Source organism: Scyliorhinus torazame, chromosome 22, assembly GCF_047496885.1.
Source record: "Scyliorhinus torazame isolate Kashiwa2021f chromosome 22, sScyTor2.1, whole genome shotgun sequence".
NCBI classification, from domain to species: Eukaryota; Metazoa; Chordata; class Chondrichthyes; order Carcharhiniformes; family Scyliorhinidae; genus Scyliorhinus; species Scyliorhinus torazame.
The window spans coordinates 17,072,390-17,092,592 of record NC_092728.1 but is presented as its reverse complement, the minus strand read 5'-3'; the positions used below and the strand labels follow the sequence as shown (position 1 = coordinate 17,092,592).

The 20,203-nt window shown below is 55.3% G+C and overlaps 1 protein-coding gene across 2 annotated transcripts in view; it reads left to right on the top strand.

The window, feature by feature from the left end:
- bgnb (biglycan b) overlaps nucleotides 1-20,203 on the top strand; it is a 119,943-nt gene that overhangs the window by 90,095 nt on the left and 9,645 nt on the right. For both annotated transcript variants that reach the window (XM_072487928.1, XM_072487927.1), the window contains exons 5-7: nucleotides 6,779-6,889; nucleotides 8,743-8,836; nucleotides 12,748-12,886. In XM_072487928.1, coding sequence (XP_072344029.1) covers nucleotides 6,779-6,889; nucleotides 8,743-8,836; nucleotides 12,748-12,886 — 344 coding nt within the window. The remainder of the gene's footprint in view (nucleotides 1-6,778; nucleotides 6,890-8,742; nucleotides 8,837-12,747; nucleotides 12,887-20,203) is intronic.

Here is a 20,203-nt window from a genome sequence, read left to right as displayed (position 1 = left end):
TCTATGTACATGGACACCGAGATCTCTCTGCTCATCCGCACTGCCAAGAATCTTACCATGAGCCCAGTACTCTGTCTTCCTGTTATTCCTTCCAAAATGAATCACCTCACACTTTTCTGCATTAAAATCCATTTGCTACCTCTCAGCCCAGCGCTGTAGCTTATCTATGTCCCTCTGTAACTTGAAACATCCTTCCGCACTGTCCACAACTCCACCGACTTTAGTGTCATCTGCAAATTTACTCACCCATCCTTCTACGCCCTCCTCCAGGTCATTTATAAAAATGACAAACAGCAGTGGCCCCAAAACAGATCCATGTGGTACACCACTAGTAACTGGACTCCAGTCTGAACACTTCCCATCAACCACCACCCTTTGTCTTCTTCCAGCTAGCCAATTTCTGATCCAAACTGCTAAATCACCCTGAATCCCATGCCTCCATGTTTTCTGCAGTAGCCTACCGTGGGGAACCTTATCAAACGCTTTACTGAAATCCATACACACCACATCAACTGCTTTACCCTCATCCACCTGTTTGGTCACCTTCTCAAAGAACTCAATAAGGTTTGTGAGGCACGACCTACCCTTCACAAAACTGTGTTGACTATCTCTAATCAAATTATTCCTTTCCAGATGATTATACACCCTATCTCTTATAAATCTTTCCAAGATTTTGCCCACAACAGAAGTAAGGCTCACTGGTCTATAGTTACGGGGGTTGTCTCTACTCCCCTTCTTGAACAAGGGGACAACATTTGCTATCCTCCAGTCTTCTGGCACTATTCCTGTAGACAAAGATGACTTGAAGATCAAAGCCAAAGGCTCAGCAATCTCCTCCCTAGCTTCCCAGAGAATCCTACGATAAATCCCATCTGGCCCAGGGGACTTATCTATTTTCACACTTTCCAGAATTGCTAACACCTCCTCCTTATGAACCTCAAGCCCTTCTAGTCTAGTAGCCTGAATCTCAGTATTCTCTTCGACAACATTGTTTTTTTCCTGTGTGAATACTGATGAAAAATATTCATTTAGCACCTCTCCTATCTCCTTGGACTCCACGCACAACTTCCCACTACTGTCCTTGACTGGCCCTACTCTTACCTTAGTCATTCTTTTATTCCTGACATATCTATAGAAAGCTTTAGGGTTATCCTTGATCCTACCTGCCAAAGACGTCTCATGTCCCCTCCTAGCTCTTCTTAGCTCTCTCTTTAGGTCCTTCCTAGCTAACTTGTAACTCTCGAGCGCCCTAACTGAACCTTCATGTCTCATCTTTACATAAGCCTCCTTCTTCCTCTTGACAAGTGTTTTGACTGCTTTAGTAAACCACGGTTCCCTTGCTCGACCACTTCCTCCCTGCCTGACAGGTACATACTTATCAAGGACACGCAGTAGCTGTTCCTTGAACAAGCTCCACATTTCCATTGTGCCCATCCCCTGAAGTTTTCCTCTCCATCCGATGCATCCTAAGTCTTGCCTCATCGCATCATAATTGTCTTTCCCCCAGATATAACTCTTGCCCTGCGGTATATACCTACCCTTTTCCATCACTAAAGTAAACATAATTGAATTGTGGTCACTATCACCAAAGTGCTCACCTACCTCCAAATCTAACACCTGTCCTGGTTCATTACCCAGTACAAAATCCAATATGGCCTCGCTTCTCGTTGGCCTATCTACATACTGTGTCAGGAAACCCTCCTGCACACATTGGACAAAAACGGACCCATCTAAAGTACTCGAACTATAGCGTTTCCAGTCAATATTTGGAAAGTTCAAGTCCCCCATAACAACCACCCTGTTGCTTTCGCTCCTATCCAGAATCATCTTTGCAATCCTTTCCTCTACATCTCTGGAACTTTTCGGAGGCCTATAGAAAACCCCTAACAGGGTGACCTCTCCTTTCCTGTTTCTAACCTCAGCCCATACTACCTCAGTAGACGAGTCCTCATCAAACGTCCTTTCTGCCACCGTAATACTGTCCTTGACTAACAATGCCACCCCTCCCCCTCTTTTACCACCTTCCCTGAGCTCACTGAAATATCTTAACCCCCAGCACCTGCAACAACCATTCCTATCCCTGCTCTATCCATGTCTCCGAAATGGCCACAACATCGAAGTCCCATGTACCAACCCATGCCGCAAGTTCACCCACCTTATTCCGGATGCTCCTGGCATTGAAGTAGACACACTTCAAACCACCTTCCTGCCTGCCGGTGCACTCCTGCAACTTTGAAACCTAACTCATGACCTCCCTACTCTCAACCTCTTGTATACTGGAGCTGCAATTCAGGTTCCCAGGCCCTGCTGAACTAGTTTAAACCCTCCCGAAGAGCATTAGCAAAATTCCCCCCCCAGGATATTGGTACCCCTCTGGTCCAGGTATAGACCACCCCGTTTGTAGAGGTCCCACCGACCCCAGAATGAGCCTCAATTATCCAGAAATCTGAAACCCTCCCTCCTGCACCATCCCTGTAGTCACGTGTTCAACTCCTCTCTCTCCCTATTCCTCGTCTCGCTAGCACGTGGCACGGGTAACAACCCAGAGCTAATAACTCTGTTTGCCCTCGATCTAAGTTTCCACCCTAGCTCCCTGAATTCCTGCCTTACATCCCTATCCCTTTTCCTACCTATGTCGTTGGTGCCTATGTGGACCACGACTTGAAGCTGCTCCCCCACCCCCTTAAGGATCCCGAAAACACGATCCGAGACATCACGCACCCTGGCACCTGGGAGGCAACACACCAACCGCGAGTCTCTCTCGTTCCCACGAGGGACTCATACACCTTCTGGATGTGACTGCAGCTATCCAGCTCTGAAAACGAAACTAAAACACACCCTGCAGCAAACAGCCTAAAACGCAAGTAAAAAGCTGACAGACAGCCCAGCCCCACCCACTCTCTGACATCCAATAACACCCATTTCTTAAGGGTAGTCTCACATGCCAGTATAGTGTGGATAAATGTGAGGTTATCCGCTTCGGTAGCAAGAATAGGAAGGCAGATTATTATTTGAATGGGTGTAAATTGGGAGAGGTGGATACTCCACGAGACCTTGGTGTCCTCGTGCGTCAGTCGTTGAAAGGAAGTGCACAGGTACAGCAGGCAGGAAAGAAGGCAAATGGTATGTTGGCCTTCATAGCGAGAGGATTCGAGTATCGGAATAGGGATGTTTTACTGTAATTGTACAGGGCCTTGGTGAGGCCACACCTGGGGTATTGTGGGCAGTTTTGGTCTCCTTATCTGAGGAAGGATGTTCTTGCTCTCGAGGGAGCGCAGCGAAGGTTTACCAGACTGATTCCTGGGATGGCGGGACTGTCATATGAGGAGAGACTAAGTTGGTTAGGATTGTTCTCGCTGGAGTTCAGAAGACTGAGAGGGGGTCTCGTCGAAACTTATAAAACTCTAGCAGGATTAGACAGGGTAGATTCAGAAAGAACGTTCCCGATGGTGGGGGAGTCCAGAACTAGGGGACATAGTTTGAGGATAAGGGGTAAACCTTTTAGGACTGAGGTGAGGAGAAATTCCTTCACCCAGACAGAGCGGTGAATCGGTGGAATTCACTCCCACAGAAAGTAGCTGAGGCCAAAACGTTGTGGAATTTGAAGAAGGAATTCGATACAGCTCTTGGGGCTAAAGGGATCGAGGGATATGGGGGAAGGCGGGATCAGGGTAATGAACTTGATGATCAGCCATGATCATAATGAATGGCTCTTGCTCCTGCTTCTATTTTCTGTGTATCCGTGAATCGATCTACCTCTCGCCTTGAAAATATCCGTCGATCCTACCTCGAACAACCCCCGGGGAAGACGGAAAGAAAGAGTGCCGATCTTCTGAGAGAATAGGTTACTCCCATCTGTGCAATTAGTCTCTCAGTGACCCCCAGGCCGTGACTGAACACAGTTTCTCTGGACGGGGGTCTGGCCAAACACGGTGGGGTTTACCGCGTCCATCGGCAACTCTCTACATCCCAAATGGGAGCAGCAGGCCATTCAGCCCATCTATTCTGCTCCACCCTTTGATGTTATCCCGGCTGATCGTTTACCACGTCTCCACAATCCCTCCCCCTCGCCCCATCCAACAGCAACAACTGTCTGCGTTGCTCTATCTCCTTTTCCCATCCCAACCCTGCCCGAGACTGTTATCAGGAACATAAATCAGACAGAATCTGACCTCAAGCCACAGGCAGAGTTATTAGGGACAGGCCACCAAGGTTGGTCAAAGATGTTGGTTTTTAAAGAGCTTCTTAAAGGAGGGAGAGACTGAGAGACAAACAGAGAGAGAGAGATAGAGACAGAGAGAGAGAGAGAGACACAGAGAGAGAGAGAGAGACACAGAGAGAGAGAGCCAGAGAGAGACAGAGAGAAAGAGAGACAGAGAGAGAGAGAAACAGAGAGAGCCGAGAGACAGGGAGAGAGGGGGACAGAGAGAGTGAGAGACAGAGAGAAAGAGAAAGAGAGAGAGAAACAGAGAGAGGGAGAGACAGAGAGAGAGAGACAGAGAGAGAGAGAGACAGACAGAGAGAGAGCGACAGAGAGAGAGAGAGACAGGGAGAGGGAGAGAGAGACAGACAGACAGAGAGAACACAGACAGAGAGGGAGAAAGACAGAGAGAGAAAGACAGAGAGACAGACAGAGAGAGAAAGAGAAATAAAGAGGGAGAGAGAGAGAGTCAGAGAGAGACACAGAGAGAGGGGGAAAACATAAAGCGAGACAGAGAGAGGGACAGACAAAGAGGCAGAGAGAGAGGGACAGAGAGACAGAGCGAGAAAGAGACGCACACACACACACACACACAGAGTCAGAGAGAGACAGAGACGGACAGAGAAAGAGTCAGAGACAAAAAGAGAGGCAGAGAGACAGAGAGAGAGACAGAGAGAGAGAGAAAGAGATACATAGCGAGAGAGAGAGAGAGAGAATGAGAGACACAGAGAGACAGAGAGAGACAGAGGGAGAGAGACAGCGACAGAGAGGGACAGAGATAGAGAGACAGAGACAATGAGAGAGAGACAAAGTCAGGGAGACAGAGACAGATAGAGGGAGACACAGAGAGGAGAGCAGAGATCTCAGCGGCTTGCAGGAGCTTGAGGTTAGACATACGGAGGGTTGTAGGGGGCAAAGAAATAAGGCGGGTTGTAGGGTGCTGGAGGGTGCAATGGGATAGGGAGGGTTGTTGGGGCTGGAGGAGGTTACAGAGATAGGGAGTGTTGTAGGGGATGGAGGAGGTTACAGAGATAGGGAGGGTTGCCGGGGCTGGAGGAGGTTACGGAGATAGGGAGGGTTGTAGGGGCTGGGGAAGGTTACAGAGATAGGGAGGGTTGTCGGGCTGGAGGAGGTTACAGAGATAGGGAGGGGTGTAGGGGCTGGAGGAGGTTACAGCGATAGGGATGATTTTCTGAATGGAGGGCTGTGACTGGTGGAGTTCCTCAGGGACCTTTGCTGTTTGTAGTAAACATAAAAGATTTGGAGGTGCGAGGCATGGGGACGCAGTGGTTAGCACTGCTGCCTCATGGCACCGAGGACCCGGGTTCGATCCCAGCCCTGGGGCACTGTCCGTGTGGAGTTTGCACATTCTCCCTGTGTTTGTGCGGGTTTCAAAGAACAAAGAAAAGTACAGCACAGGAACAGGCCCTTCGGCCCTCCAAGCCCGTGCCGACCATGCTGCCCGACTAAACTACAATCTTCTACACTTCCTAGGTCCGTGTCCCTCTATTCCCATCCTATTCATGTGTTTGTCAAGATGCCCCTATCGTCCCTGCTTCCACCACCTCCTCCGGCAGCGGGTTCCAGGCACCCAGTGGGCAGCACGGTAGCACAGTGGTTGGCACAATTGCTTCACAGCTCCAGGGTCCCAGGTTCGATTCCGGCTTGGGTCACTGTCTGTGCGGAGTCTGCACGTCCTCCCCGTGTCTGCATGGGTTTCCTCCGGGTGCTCCGGTTTCCTCCCACAGTCCAAAGATGTGCAGGTTAGGTGGACTGGCCATGATAAATTGCCCTTAGTGTCCACAATTGCCCTTAGTGTTGGGTGGGGTTACTGGGTTATGGGGATAGGGTGGAGGTGTTGACCTTGGGTAGGGTGCTCTTTCTTTAGGGAGGGTTGGAGGGGCTGGAGGAGGTTACAGAGATAGGGAGGGTTGTAGTGGCTGGAGGAGGTTGCAGAGATAGGGAGGGGTGTAGGGGCTGGAGGAGGTTACAGAGATAGGGAGGGGTGTAGGGGCTGGAGGAGGTTACAGAGATAGGGAGTGTTGTAGGGGCTGGAGGAGGTTACAGGGATAGGGAGGGTTGTAGGGGCTGGAGGAGGTTACAGTGATAGGGAGGGTTGTAGGGGCTGGAGGAGGTTACAGAGATAGGGAGGGTGTAGGGGCTGGAGGAGGTTACAGAGATAGGGAGGGTGTAGGGGCTGGAGGAGGTTACAGGGATAGGGAGGGTTGTAGGGGCTGGGGGAGGTTACAGCGATAGGGAGGTCATCGATCACACGGGGTGGCAGATGGTCGGGTATTTGGTCAGCACCTTAACAAAACTCTCCACCTCCAACTCGAACGCACGTGACGACGGAGGGTTCTTGGTCCGAGTGTTTTGAAGGTTCAAGAGCCTCACAGCAAAGTGGTTTCACCTCTTCGTAGTTCAAAATGGCCGCCCCCACAGCTGGGAGGAGTGAGCCAGGAGTTTGTGAGTCATGTCGCGCAGTGCACGGTCAACCTGGTTTGTCTTTGTATCCCGTCGCCTTGACGACGCTTCCCTCACCTCCGATGGCGTCTCTGATTTTGTTTTTCCTTTCAGAAATGGGTGGCAATCCTTTGGAGAACGGAGGGTTCGAACCGGGCGCCTTTGACGGTCTCAAGTTAAATTACATGCGCATCTCGGAGGCCAAGCTGTCGGGAATCCCCAAAGGTGAGCCGCCCTAATCACGCCCGGTCTCCCAGGCACACAAAATGGGATCCCACAACCCAAATACCAGGCCGAGAGTCCCGGCGTCCCTCAATGGGTCGAAGGTCAGGGATCCGAACCCCTGACACCAGACGCAAAATTCGTCCACCTCCCCCCACCTTTCTTGAGGGAGCACTACATTGCCGGAGGGTCAGTGCTGAGGGAGCACCGCACTGCCGGAGGGTCAGTGCTAAGGGAGCACCGCACTGCCGGAGGGTCAGTGCTGAGGGAGCGCCGCACTGCCGGAGGGTCAGTGCTGAGGGAGCGCCGCACTGTCGGAGGGTCAGTGCTGAGGTAGCGCCGCATTGTTGGGGGGTCAGTGCTGAGTGAGCGCCGCATTGTCGGGGGGTCAGTGCTGAGGGAGCGCCGCACTGTCGGAGGGCCAGTGCTGAGGGAGCGCTGCACTGTCGGAGGGGCAGTGCTGAGGGAGCGCCGCACTGTCGGAGGGGCTGTGCTGAGGGAGCGCCGCACTGTCGGGGAACCAGTGCTGAGGGTGCGCCGCACTGTCGGACGGGCAGTGCTGAGGGAGCACCGCACTGTCGGAGGGTCAGTGCTGAGGGAGCGCCGCACTGTCGGAGGGACAGTGCTGAGGGAGCGCCGCACTGTCGGACGGGCAGTGCTGAGGGAGCACCGCACTGTCGGAGGGTCAGTGCTGAGGGTGCGCCGCACTGTCGGAGGGGCAGTGCTGAGGGAGCGCCGCACTGTCGGAGGGGCAGTGCTGAGGGAGCGCCGCATTGTCGGGGAATCAGTACTGAGGGAGCGCCGCACTGTCGGAGGGGCAGTGCTGAGGGAGCGCCGCATTGTCGGGGAATCAGTACTGAGGGAGCGCCGCACTGTCGGAGGGTCAGTGCTGAGGGAGCGTCGCACTGTGGGAGGGTCAGTGCTGAGGGAGCACCGCACTGTCGAAGGGGCAGTGCTGAGGGAGCGCCGCACTGTGGGAGGGTCAGTGCTGAGGGAGCGCTGCACTGTCGGACGGTCAGTGCTGAGGGAGCGCCGCACTGTCGGGGAGTCAGTACTGAGGGTGCGCCGCACTGTCGGGGAGTCAGTGCTGAGGGAGCGCCGCACTGCCGGAGGGTCAGTGCTGAGGGAGCGCCGCACTGTGGGAGGGTCAGTGCTGAGGGAGCACCGCACTGTCGGAGGGTCAGTGCTGAGGGAGCACAGCCTTGTCGGAGGGTCAGTGCTGAGGGAGCGCCGCACTGTTGGAGGGTCAGTGCTGAGGGAGCGCCGCACTGTCGGATGGTCAGTGCTGAGGGAGCGGCGCACTGTCGGGGAGTCTGTACTGAGCGAGCGCCGCACTGTCAGAGGCTCAGTGCTGAGGGAGCGCCGCACTGTCGGAGGGTCAGCGCTGAGGGAGTGCCGCATTGTCGGAGGGTCAGTGCTGCGGGAGCGCCGCACTGTCGGAGGGTCAGTGCTGAGGGAGCGCCGCACTGTCGGAGAGTCAGTGCTGAGGGAGCGCCGCACTGTCGGAGGGTCAGTGCTGAGGGAGCGCCGCACTGTCGGAGGGTCAGTGCTGAGGGAGCGCCGCATTGTCGGAGGGTCAGTGCTGAGGGAGCGCCGCACTGTCGGAGGGTCAGTGCTGAGGGAGCTTTACACTTCCCCATGCAGTACGCTGATCTATTTCCCTTCCTCATGTCTGGATTAGTTTGAGGTTAATCAGTAAAAAGTGATTTTGATGATTAATGTGCTTCTCAATTCTCATCACATGGAGCGACGGTCGGTTCCCGAGTTTGTCTGTGGTGTAACCCACTCTGTTCTGCCAGCTCTGAATCGTCCCTCTTTACCTGGGCCTTGCTGACGGTTCACTGTTTCCCCTTTAGATTTGCCTAACACACTTCACGAACTTCACTTGGATCACAACAAGATTCAGGCCATCGAGCTCGAAGACTTGATCCGATATAACAGTATAAACAGGTGAGCCTGCCAACTGTGTTCCTGCGCTTCCTCTGTGCGCTTAATCATTGGACGGCCTCTCGCCCAAGTGAGTGATGTGTTCTATGAGTTTCAATGCCGGCGTGTTGCCAGGCATTTTGTCCCGTGCAGCCCAACGATCAATAAACGGCCCATCTCTGCGTGTGCCCGCCATTGGCAGAGTACTGACCGTGCCCAGCGCGCACCAAAACTCAGAACGCCACGTCTAACGTTCGCCGCTTTTCCACGATGGGGGGCAGCACCCACCGAACAATCGCGAGTGTGCTGGGCGATACACCAGCTACCCAGTGGGGTTCGTGCGACATTCTACATACATTCGCAGTCATCCTCTGCAGGCAAGAGGAACATGTCCAGGCATTGTCAGGGAGCTTTGCGCACGAGTAGTGGGAGAGACCACATCCTGAGTGAGACACATCCTGAGTGAGTGTGAGTATCGGGAATTTGAACACAGTGGGAGTTCGGTGCGGAGGGGCAACAGGTTATTTTTGCTTTTTAACATTTTCACTCCTCAGAGAAGGGGCTTACCTGCAGCAGAAGAGGTTACAAGGGAGAGAGTCGATTGGTAAGTTCTGGGTAAGTTCGGGTAAGTATTTACTACTTTTATCGCTTATTGTCTCAAAGTGCTATATTTTGTAGTAACGAGGAACAGGGAAGAAGACCCATAGAGTAATTGATATTATCTGACACTAAACATCATCTTTCGGTTTAGTTTGAAGGGGTAAGTCATGTCAGGAGAGCTCAAAGCAGTGGTGTGCTCCTCCTGCGCTTTGTGGGAAGCCGGTAATATTTCCAGTGCCCGGGGCCAGCATGTGTACAGGAAGTGTCTCCAGCTGCAGCTCCCGGAAGCCCGGGGTTTGGAGCCAGAGCGCTGGCTAGGGACACGGTGGAGCCAGGCGGAGAGTGTCGTGGATAGCACGTATAGAGAGGTGGTCACACCGCAGGCTCAGACTCTGCAGGCAGGAAGGGAATGGGTGACCACCAGGCAGAGAAAGAGGACGAGGCAGAAAGTGCAGGAATCACCTGTGGCCATTCCCCGGATAAACATATATAACATTTTGGACACTGTTGGGGGGAAAATGGCCTCTCAGGGGAGAGCAGCAACAGCCAAATGTGTTGCACCACAGTCGGTTCTGCTGCACAGGAGAGGAGCAAAACGTGTGGGAATGGACTAGTTGTACGGGATTCAATTGTAAGGCATTTCTGTGGCCATAAACAAGACTCCAGGATGGTATGTTGCCTCTGTGGTGCTAGTGTCAAAGATGTCTTGCAGCGGTTAAAATAACTTTAGCCTCACACATGAAAATGGTTTACAATTACCCGTTAAACAATGCTTAAGAATACAATGAAACAATATATCCTTCCTGCTAACTTTTTTCTCCACTCAGGCAGCACCAACTCAGGTCAAAATCGACTTTTGAAACCAGATAGCCAACACAAGAATACTTATTCAACAGAAACTGATTGGGGAGTGTTATGGGCCAGGGTTTAGAGAACCCCAAAGTGTATCATGGAGTTCACCTGACCCACAACTTTTAATCCAGAAGACAAAAGAAACACCTTTTAACAGAAGCACATCAGGTTTACATTCACGACTGAGAACATTTATAATTCTGAATTCACCAAATGATCAGGAGATAGTCTTTTCATGGCAGAGAGATCAACAGTACACCTGCTTTGTCTGGCTTCAGCTCCAACACTGCACACACTATTCAGGTGTGACCTCACCAAGGCCCTGTGCAATTGCAGCAACACATCCCTGTACTCTATTCCTCTCGCGATGAAGGCCAACACACCATTTGCCTTCTTTACCGCCTGCTGCACCTGCATGCTTACCTTCAGTGACTGGTGTACGAGGGTACCCAGGTCTCGTTGCACATTCTCCTCTCCTAATTTATGGCCATTTAGATAATAATCTGCCTTCCTCTTTTTGCTACCAAAGTGGACAACCTCGCATTTCTCCACATTAAACTGCATCTGCCATTAATTTACCCACTCGCCCAACTTGCCCAAATCACACTGAAGCATCTCTGCATCCTCCTCACAGCTCACCCTCCCACCCAGCTTTGTGTCATCTGCAAATTTGGAGAAATTACATTTAGTTCCCTCATCTAAATCATGTATATATATTGTGAATAGCTGGGGTTCCCAGCACCAATCCATGCGGTACAGCACTGGTCACTGCCTGCCATTTGGAAAGAGCCCTGTTAATTCCTATTCTTTGTTCCTGTCTGCCAACCAGTTTTCTTTCCGTCTTGACACATTCCCCCCATCAGTGTTCCTATGACGCCCTGGACGAGTGCACAGTCAATTCCAACCCCACAGACCCCGGAGTCCCAAGTGAATGAACCAATCATTCTTCTAAACATACCCAAACTCTGGCCCTTGGCTGCCTCATAATGACAGTCACCAGGTTTGTAAGTTTTAACACAATGGCAATTTATACCAAGAACTATAATAAAATATGCAGTAAATACAATTGGTTAACTACTAACTGAAAATGAAAACCGCTTATTGTCACAAGTAGGCTTCAAATGAAGTTACTGTGAAGAGCCCCTAGTCACCACATTCCGGCGCCTGTTCGGGGAGGCTGGTACGGGAATTGAACCGTGCTGCTGGCCTGCCTTGATCTGCTTTCAAAGCCAACGATTTAGCCCAGTGTGATAAACCAACCCCTAACCCACACTTTAATTTGCCCGCACTCTCGACACACACACATACAAGGCAGCCATATACAGAGGGGTGAAAAGTGGAGGGGAAGGAGTAAAGATGGTCTTTGGCACACTTTTCTTCTCCGCGAACTTGCAGATTAAAGTTCTTGGTTTGCAGCCTGTACTGATCTTCATTGAAGATCCATTCATTCAGGTTCGCTGCAAAATGCAGTACTCACAGCTCTCCCTGGAGAAGAGGGGGGCGCGGCAGCACGGTAGCACAGTGGTCAGCACAGTTGCATCACAGCTCCAGGGTCCCAGGTTCGATTCCTGGCTTGGGTCACTGTCTGTGCGGAGTCTGCACATCCTCCCCGTGTGTGCGTGGGTTTCCTCCGGGTGCTCCGGTTTCCTCCCACAGTCCAGAGATGTGCCGGTTAGGTGGATTGGCCGTGCTAAATTGCACTTAGTGTCCAAAAGGGGTTGGATGGGGTTGCGGGGATGGGGTGGAGGTGTGGGTTCGGGGGTGGAGGTGTGGGTTCGGGGTGGGGGGGGGGGGTGGTGTTCGTTCCGGGGGCCGGTGCGGACTCGATGGGCCGGGTGGCCTCCTTCTGCACTGTAATGAAACGGTGTCCATAAGCCCCTTGCTTTGCATCAAACTTTTCTTTCAGTTTGTGGCTTGTCTTCGAGCTTCTGTAGTTCCAGGAAAACAGACCCCCAGAGGCTTACTGGAGAGAGAGAGAGAGAGAGTCAGCCCTCACCGGTTTCCTTCTGGAGTGAGTTATCTTTATCTACCCTGCCTTTGCCTGTTATTATCTTGAATACTTCGATCAGATCACCCCTTAACCTTCTGAATTCTTGAGAAGAAAGGCCGAATTGGAGTAATCGCTCCTCGTAACTCAACCCCTGTAATCCAGCTATCGTTTTTGTAAACCTCCCTGCAAGGCCTAAATATCCTTCCACAGGTGTGGTACCCAAAACCGCTCACAAACCCCACTGTTCTGACCGACCCCACCCCTTGGTAAATCTAATCACTCCTGAGAGCAGCAATTTTGAAGCCCTGGCAATATTCTTGGGCATATCCTCCGGGTCCTCTCCCTCTCTCTCTCACCCCAGAGTAACGATGCCCTTCCTGGGCCTTGGTGACCAGGATGTGCGCAAAGCCTCACCACTAGGCCTAACCAGCCTGTTGCTCAGGCCCGACGTCACCCCCCGCTTTCTTTTGATTTGTGCGCTCTGTCTTCGCAGACTGGGTCTCGGCTTCAATCAGATTCGGTACATTGAAAATGGAAGCCTGGCTTTCCTGCCCAACCTGAGGGAACTTCACCTCGATCACAACAACCTGACCCGGGTGCCTGCGGGCCTCACTGACATGAAGTACCTCCAGGTGAGTGGGCACAGGAGGAGGCCAGAGTCACTTTACGCTGTCACATTCCCCCAACCCCGGTGGCACAACCGTATCTGTGTCAGGTAGTGGGAGGGGGGGGGGGTTGCTGGAGCCAGTGGTAGCCAGTCCCACCCGCGTCTCACTGTGTTGCGAGGTCGTAGGTTTGCATCCTCATGCAAGGGAATCCCGTCCCCAGCATCAGCGCTGAGGGAGCGCCGCACTGTCGGAGGGTCAGTGTAGAGGGAGCGCCGCACTGTCGGAGGGTCAGTGCTGAGGGAGCGCCGCACTATGGGAGGGTCAGTGCTGAGGGAGCGCCGCAGTGTCGGAGGGTCAGTTCTGAGGGAGCGCCACACTGTCGGAGGGTCAGTGCTGAGAGAGCGCCGCACTGTTGGAGGGTCAGTGCTGAGGGAGCGCCGCACTGTCGGAGGGTCAGTACTGAGGGAGCGCCGCACTGTCGGAGGGTCAGTGCTGAGGGAGAGTCGCATTGTCGGAAGGTCAGTGCTGAGGGAGCGCCGCACTGTCAGAGGGTCATTGCTGAGAGAGCGCCGCACTGTCGGAGGGTCAGTGCTGAGGGAGCATCGCACTGTCGGAGGGTCAGTGCTGAGGGAGCGCCGCACTGTCGGAGGGTCAGTGCTGAGGGAGCGCCGCACCGTCGGAGGGTCAGTGCTGAGGGAGCGCCGCACTGTCGGCGGGTCAGTGCTGAGGGAGCGCCGCACTGTCGGAGGGTCAGTGCTGAGGGAGATCCGCACTGTCGGAGGGTCAGTGCTGAGGGAGAGTCGCATTGTCGGAGGGTCAGTGTAGAAGGAGCGCTGCACTGTCGGAGGGTCAGTGCTGAGGAAGCGCCGCACTGTCGAAGGGTCAGTGCTGAGGGAGCGCCGCACTGTCGGAGGGTCAGTGTAGAGGGAGCGCCGCACTGTCGGAGGGTCAGTGCTGAGGGAGCGCCGCACTGTCGGAGGGTCAGTACTGAGGGAGCGCCGCACTGTCGGAGGGTCAGTGCTGAGGGAGAGTCGCATTGTCGGAAGGTCAGTGCTGAGGGAGCGCCGCACTGTCGGAGGGTCAGTGCTGAGAGAGCGCCGCACTGTCGGAGGGTCAGTGCTGAGGGAGCATCGCACTGTCGGAGGGTCAGTGCTGAGGGAGCGCCGCACTGTCGGAGGGTCAGTGCTGAGGGAGCGCCGCACCGTCGGAGGGTCAGTGCTGAGGGAGCGCCGCACTGTCGGCGGGTCAGTGCTGAGGGAGCGCCGCACTGTCGGAGGGTCAGTGCTGAGGGAGCTCCGCACTGTCGGAGGGTCAGTGCTGAGGGAGAGTCGCATTGTCGGAGGGTCAGTGTAGAGGGAGCGCTGCACTGTCGGAGGGTCAGTGCTGAGGAAGCGCCGCACTGTCGGAGGGTCAGTGCTGAGGGAGCGCCGCACTGTCGGAGGGTCAGTGCTGAGGGAGCGCCGCACCGTCGGAGGGTCAGTGCTGAGGGAGCGCCGCACTATGGGAGGGTCAGTGCTGAGGGAGCGCCGCAGTGTCGGAGGGTCAGTTCTGAGGGAGCGCCACACTGTCGGAGGGTCAGTGCTGAGAGAGCGCCGCACTGTCGGAGGGTCAGTGCTGAGGGAGCGCCGCACTGTCGGAGGGTCAGTACTGAGGGAGCGCCGCACTGTCGGAGGGTCAGTGCTGAGGGAGAGTCGCATTGTCGGAAGGTCAGTGCTGAGGGAGCGCCGCACTGTCGGAGGGTCAGTGCTGAGGGAGCGCCGCACTGTCGGAGGGTCAGTGCTGAGGGAGCGCCGCACTGTCGGCGGGTCAGTGCTGAGGGAGCGCCGCACCGTCGGAGGGTCAGTGCTGAGGGAGTGCCGCACTGTCGGCGGGTCAGTGCTGAGGGAGCGCCGCACTGTCGGAGGGTCAGTGTTGAGGGAGCGCCGCACTGTCGGAGGGTCAGTGCTGAGTGAGCGCCGCACTGTCGGAGGGTCAGTGTTGAGGGAGCGCCGCACCGTCGGAGGGTCAGTGCTGAGGGAGCGCCGCAATGTCGGAGGGTCAGTGCTGATGGAACGCCGCACTGTCGGAGGGTCAGTGCTGAGGGAGCGCCGCACCGTCGGAGGGTCAGTGCTGAGGGAGCGCCGCACTGTCGGCGGGTCAGTGCTGAGGGAGCGCCGCACTGTCGGAGGGTCAGTGCTGAGGGAGCTCCGCACTGTCGGAGGGTCAGTGCTGAGGGAGAGTCGCATTGTCGGAGGGTCAGTGTAGAGGGAGCGCTGCACTGTCGGAGGGTCAGTGCTGAGGAAGCGCCGCACCGTCGGAGGGTCAGTGCTGAGGGAGCGCCGCACTGTCGGAGGGTCAGTGTAGAGGGAGCGCCGCACTGTCGGAGGGTCAGTGCTGAGGGAGCGCCGCACTATGGGAGGGTCAGTGCTGAGGGAGCGCCGCAGTGTCGGAGGGTCAGTTCTGAGGGAGCGCCACACTGTCGGAGGGTCAGTGCTGAGGGAGCGCCGCACTGTCGGAGGGTCAGTACTGAGGGAGCGCCGAACTGTCGGAGGGTCAGTGCTGAGGGAGCGCCGCACTGTCGGAGGGTCAGTGCTGAGGGAGCGCCGCACTGTCGGAGGGTCAGTACTGAGGGAGCGCCGCACTGTCGGAGGGTCAGTGCTGAGGGAGCGCCGCACTGTCGGAGGGTCAGTGCTGAGGGAGGGCTGCACTGGCGGAGGGTCAGTGCTGAGGGGGCGCCGCACTGTCGGAGGGTCAGTGCTGTGGGAGCGCCGCACTGTGGGAGGGTCAGTGCTGAGGGAGCGCCGCACTGTGGGAGGGTCAGTGCTGAGGGAGCACCGCACTGTCGGAGGGTCAGTGCTGAGGGAGCACCGCACTGTCGGAGGGTCAGTGCTGAGGGAGCGCCGCACTGTCGGATGGTCAGTGCTGAGGGAGCGCCGCACTGTCGGAGGGTGAGTGCTGAGGGAGCGCCGCACTGTCGGAGGGTCAGTACTGAGGGAGCGCCACGCTGTCGGAGGGTCAGTGCTGAGGGAGCGCCGCACTGTCGGAGGGTCAGTGCTGAGGGAGCACCGCACTGTGGGAGGGTGAGTGCTGAGGGAGCGCCGCACTGTCGGAGGGTCAGTGCTGAGGGAGCGCCGCACTGTCGGAGGGTCAGTGCTGAGTGAGTGCCGCACTGTCGGAGGGTCAGTGCTGAGGGAGCGCCGCACTGTCGGAGGGTCAGTGCTGAGGGATCGCCGCACTGTCGGAGGGTCAGTGCTGAGGGAGCGCCGCACTGTCGGAGGGTCAGTGCTGAGGGATCGCCGCACTGTCGGAGGGTCAGTGCTGAGGGAGCGCTGCACTGTCGGAGGGTCAGTGCTGAGGGAGCACTGCACTGCCGGAGGGTCAGTCCTGAGGGAGCGCCTCACTGTGGGAGGGTCAGTACTGAGGGAGTGCCGCACTGTCGGAGGGTCAGTCCTGAGGGAGCGCCGCACTGTCGGAGGGTCAGTACTGAGGGAGCGCTGCACTGTCGGAGGAACTGTTTTCAGGATTTAATTTTGAACCCATGACCACTGTCTGCCCTATCAGGTGGAGTTAAAGATAAAGGTATTGGACAGAAAGAGGGGGGCAGGGTTGAGGTCACTCTGATGTCCTGAGCCTAATTCTTCATCTAAGATTTTTGTGGTGGTTGGAGGTCAATCATCTCAGCTCCAGGACATCACTACAGGAGTTCCTCAGGGTGGTGTCCTCGGCCCCAACCATCTTCAGCTGCTTCATCAATGTCCTTCCTTCCATCATAGGGTCAGACGTGGGGATGTTTGCGGATGACTGCACAATGTTCAGCACCATTCGCGACTCCTCAGATAATGAGTCCTTCCGTTCTATGTTCCTGTGTAACAGGCCCGAGAGGGGCTGAATGGGCCTCCTCCTGTTCCTGTGTAACAGGCCCGAGAGGGGCTGAATGGGCCTCCTCCTGTTCCTGTGTGACAGGCTCGAGAGGGGCTGAATGGGACCTCCTCCTGTTCCTGTGTAACAGGCTCGAGAGGGGCTGAATGGGCCTCCTCCTGTTCCTGTGTAACAGGCCCGAGAGGGGCTGAATGGACCTCCTCGTATGGTTCCTGTCATAATGTACATCAGTACACAGACACACACTGATGGACATGCAGTGGGACCAATCAGCATACACAACACCGCAGCCAATCACCAGTGAGAGCACACGCACTATAAAGACAGGGGACAGGAGAGTTCCCGCTCATTCTCGCAGCAGCCAGCTCGGAGCACAGAGCTCACAGCCTGCAACACAGACATTCACCGTGTGCTGAGTGCCTGACCATAGCTAGTGATAGGAAAGGGTCCACAGTTAAGCTGGTATTGCTTCTACCCACGTTTACAGTATGTTAGCATAGTTGAACAGTTAATAAAATAGCGCTACACCACTTCCAGTGTTGGTGACCTGTTTGCGATCCGGAACACCCAACACGACATGGTACAGGGAGTGGCCGCAATCCAGCACTTGTGAGACCTACCTGAAACTTCTCAGCATTTCGGCATCCTACAGCATGGAGAACATCAACCCCGGGGTCAATTGGAAGATTTTTAAACAGTGCTTCCAGCTCTTCCTTGAATCCACGGACAGGGAGAACGCATCGGACACCAGGAAGATTGTTCTGCTCCTCTCCACGGCCGGACAACATGCCATCCACATCTTTAACTCCCTGACATTCGCGGACGACAAGGACAAGACCAAGTACAAGACGGTGCTCCTCAAATTCGACACACACTTCAGTGTTGAAGCCAACGAAAGCTTCGAAAGTTACCTGTTCCATCAGCGCTTGCAGGGTAAGGACGAGCCTTTCCAATCCTATTTAACACACCTCCGCATCCTCGCGCAATCCTGCAGCTACAGGCCCACCTCCGACTCCGTGATACGTGACCAGATTGTTTTCGGGGTCATGTCGGACACCCTGCGTCAGCAGCTCCTTAAAGTTAAGCAACTAACCCTAGCGACTGCCATCGAGACCTGTGTCCTGCATGAGAATGCCACCAGCCGATACTCCCACATACAGGCAGCTGAAACGGCGCGGCAAGGGCCCCATGATGCGGGACGGGTCCAAACGATCGAACACCTCCCGGGCCGCCGTCTGGAGGAGGGCGGCCATTTCGCGCGCTTTCCGAGGCCTCCCGCGCTTGTACGCGCCAAACGAGGGGACGGTGACGTGGAGGAACGCGATGCGCAGGCCCGCACCACGCAAGACCGTACCGCGCATGCACGGTGGCGCAACGAACGCACTGACGTCGCGACGTGCGGCAACTGTGACTCCGCCCACTTAAAGCGGCAATGCCCTGCAAAATCGCGACAGTGCCTACGCTGTGGCAGGCTTGGCCACTATGCTGCCTGCTGTCGAGCAGCCCAGCCTGCCAACTCGCAACGATTTAACCAGGAATGTTCGGGCAATCAAACCCACCTTCACCGAGTCCGATCCTGACTTCATGCAGACTAGTAACACCGAGGACAGGGAGCCTTTTCGAGTCGCTGTCATAACCAAGAACAGGCTGTACCCGAATCGAAAGCACCAGCCGCTGTTGGTGCACAGCATTGTGCCACCCTGACGGTCAACCGATCCCAGATCAGATTCCGCCTGGACACTGGTGCTTCCGCCAATCTCCTCGCATGGTCAGCATTTCAAACCCTGGGGGTCAAACCAACAATTCTTCCATCCATCTGTCAACTGGTCAACTATAACGGCAACGTCATCCCCGCCACCGGGTCATGCCAACTCGAGGTGACGCACAACTCGCGAAACGTCACCCTACTCTTCGAGATCGTGGGCTCCTCGAAGGACTTCCTGCTAGGCGCACAGGCGTGCAAGCTCCTCAACCTCGTGCAGCGCGTACATTCCCTCTCTCCAGAGGACACGTCTGACTTCCAAGATGCGGACTTCAGGGCGCAACTAAGTGCCATCATCACTCAACACCGAGATGTCTTCGAAGACATGGGCACACTTCCCTACATATACAAAAACCTGCTCAAATAGGACGCCACGCCTGTGGTTCATGCACCTCGCAGAGTCCCAGCACCCCTCAAGGACCGCCTCAAGCAGCAGCTGCAGGACCTCCAGGACAAAGGAGTGTTCTCCAGAGTGACGGAACCAACCGACTGGGTCAGTTCCATGGTGTACGTAAAGAAGCCTTCCGGCGAGCTCCGGATCTGCATTGACCCAAAGGATCTGAATCGCAACATAATGAGAGAGCATTACCCTATCCCCAGGCGCGAGGAGATCACGTGCGAGATGGCTCGAGCCAACATATTCACCAAGCTGGATGCATCGAAGGGCTACTGGCAGATTCAATTGGACAAGTCCAGCAGAAAGCTGTGAACTTTCAACACCCCATTTGGCAGGTACTGCTACAATAGAACGCCATTTGGAATCATATCAGCATCTGAAGTGTTCCCCCGCATCATGGAGCAGATGATGGAGCGCATCGAGGGTGTGCGCGTCTATGTGGACGACATCATCATCTGGTCCACCACCCCGCAGGAACATATCAGTCGCCTCCAACGCGTTTTTCAGCGAATACGGGACCAAGGCCTTCGCTTCAACAGAGCCAAATGTTCTTTCGGCCTGACCGAACTCAGGTTTTTAGGTGACCACATCTCCCGGTTGGGTGTGCGGCCGGATGCGGACAAGGCGGCAGCCATCACGGCCAAGCAGAAGCCGGCGGATAAGAAGGCGGTGCTCCGGTTCTTAGGAATGGTCAACTTCCTAGGAAAGTTCATCCCTAACCTCGCTTCCCACACCACGGCTCTCCGCAACCTAGTTAGGAAGACGAGGGGCTTCCAGTGGCTTCCCGCCCACCAGCGTGAATGGCAGGAGCTCAAGTCAAGCTGACCACCGCGCCGGTATTGGCGTTTTTCCATCCTGCAAGGGAGACGAAAATATCAATGGACGCCAGCCAGTCCGGCATTGGGGCGGTCCTCCTGCAACGAGATGACACCTCGTCATGGGACCCTGTTGCCTATGCGTCACGGGCCATGACCCCCACAGAGCAGCGCTATGCGCAAATCGAGAAGGAGTGCCTAGGCCTGTTGACCGGTGTCGACAAGTTCCATGACTACGTGTATGGCCTTCCCCTGTTCACTGGGGAGACCGACCATCGTCCGCTGGTCGGCATCATCCAATGACATGACCCCTCGCCTACAACGCATTCTGCTCAAGCTCCGGAGATACGATTTCCAGCTCGTGTACACACCGGGTAAGGACCTGATCATAGCCGACGCTCTGTCCAGGGCAGTCACCACTCCGTCCGACCCAGAGGGGTTCGTTTGCCAAGTCGACGCCCATGTGGCCTTCACGGCCGCCTATCTGCCGGCCACGGATCAACGACTAA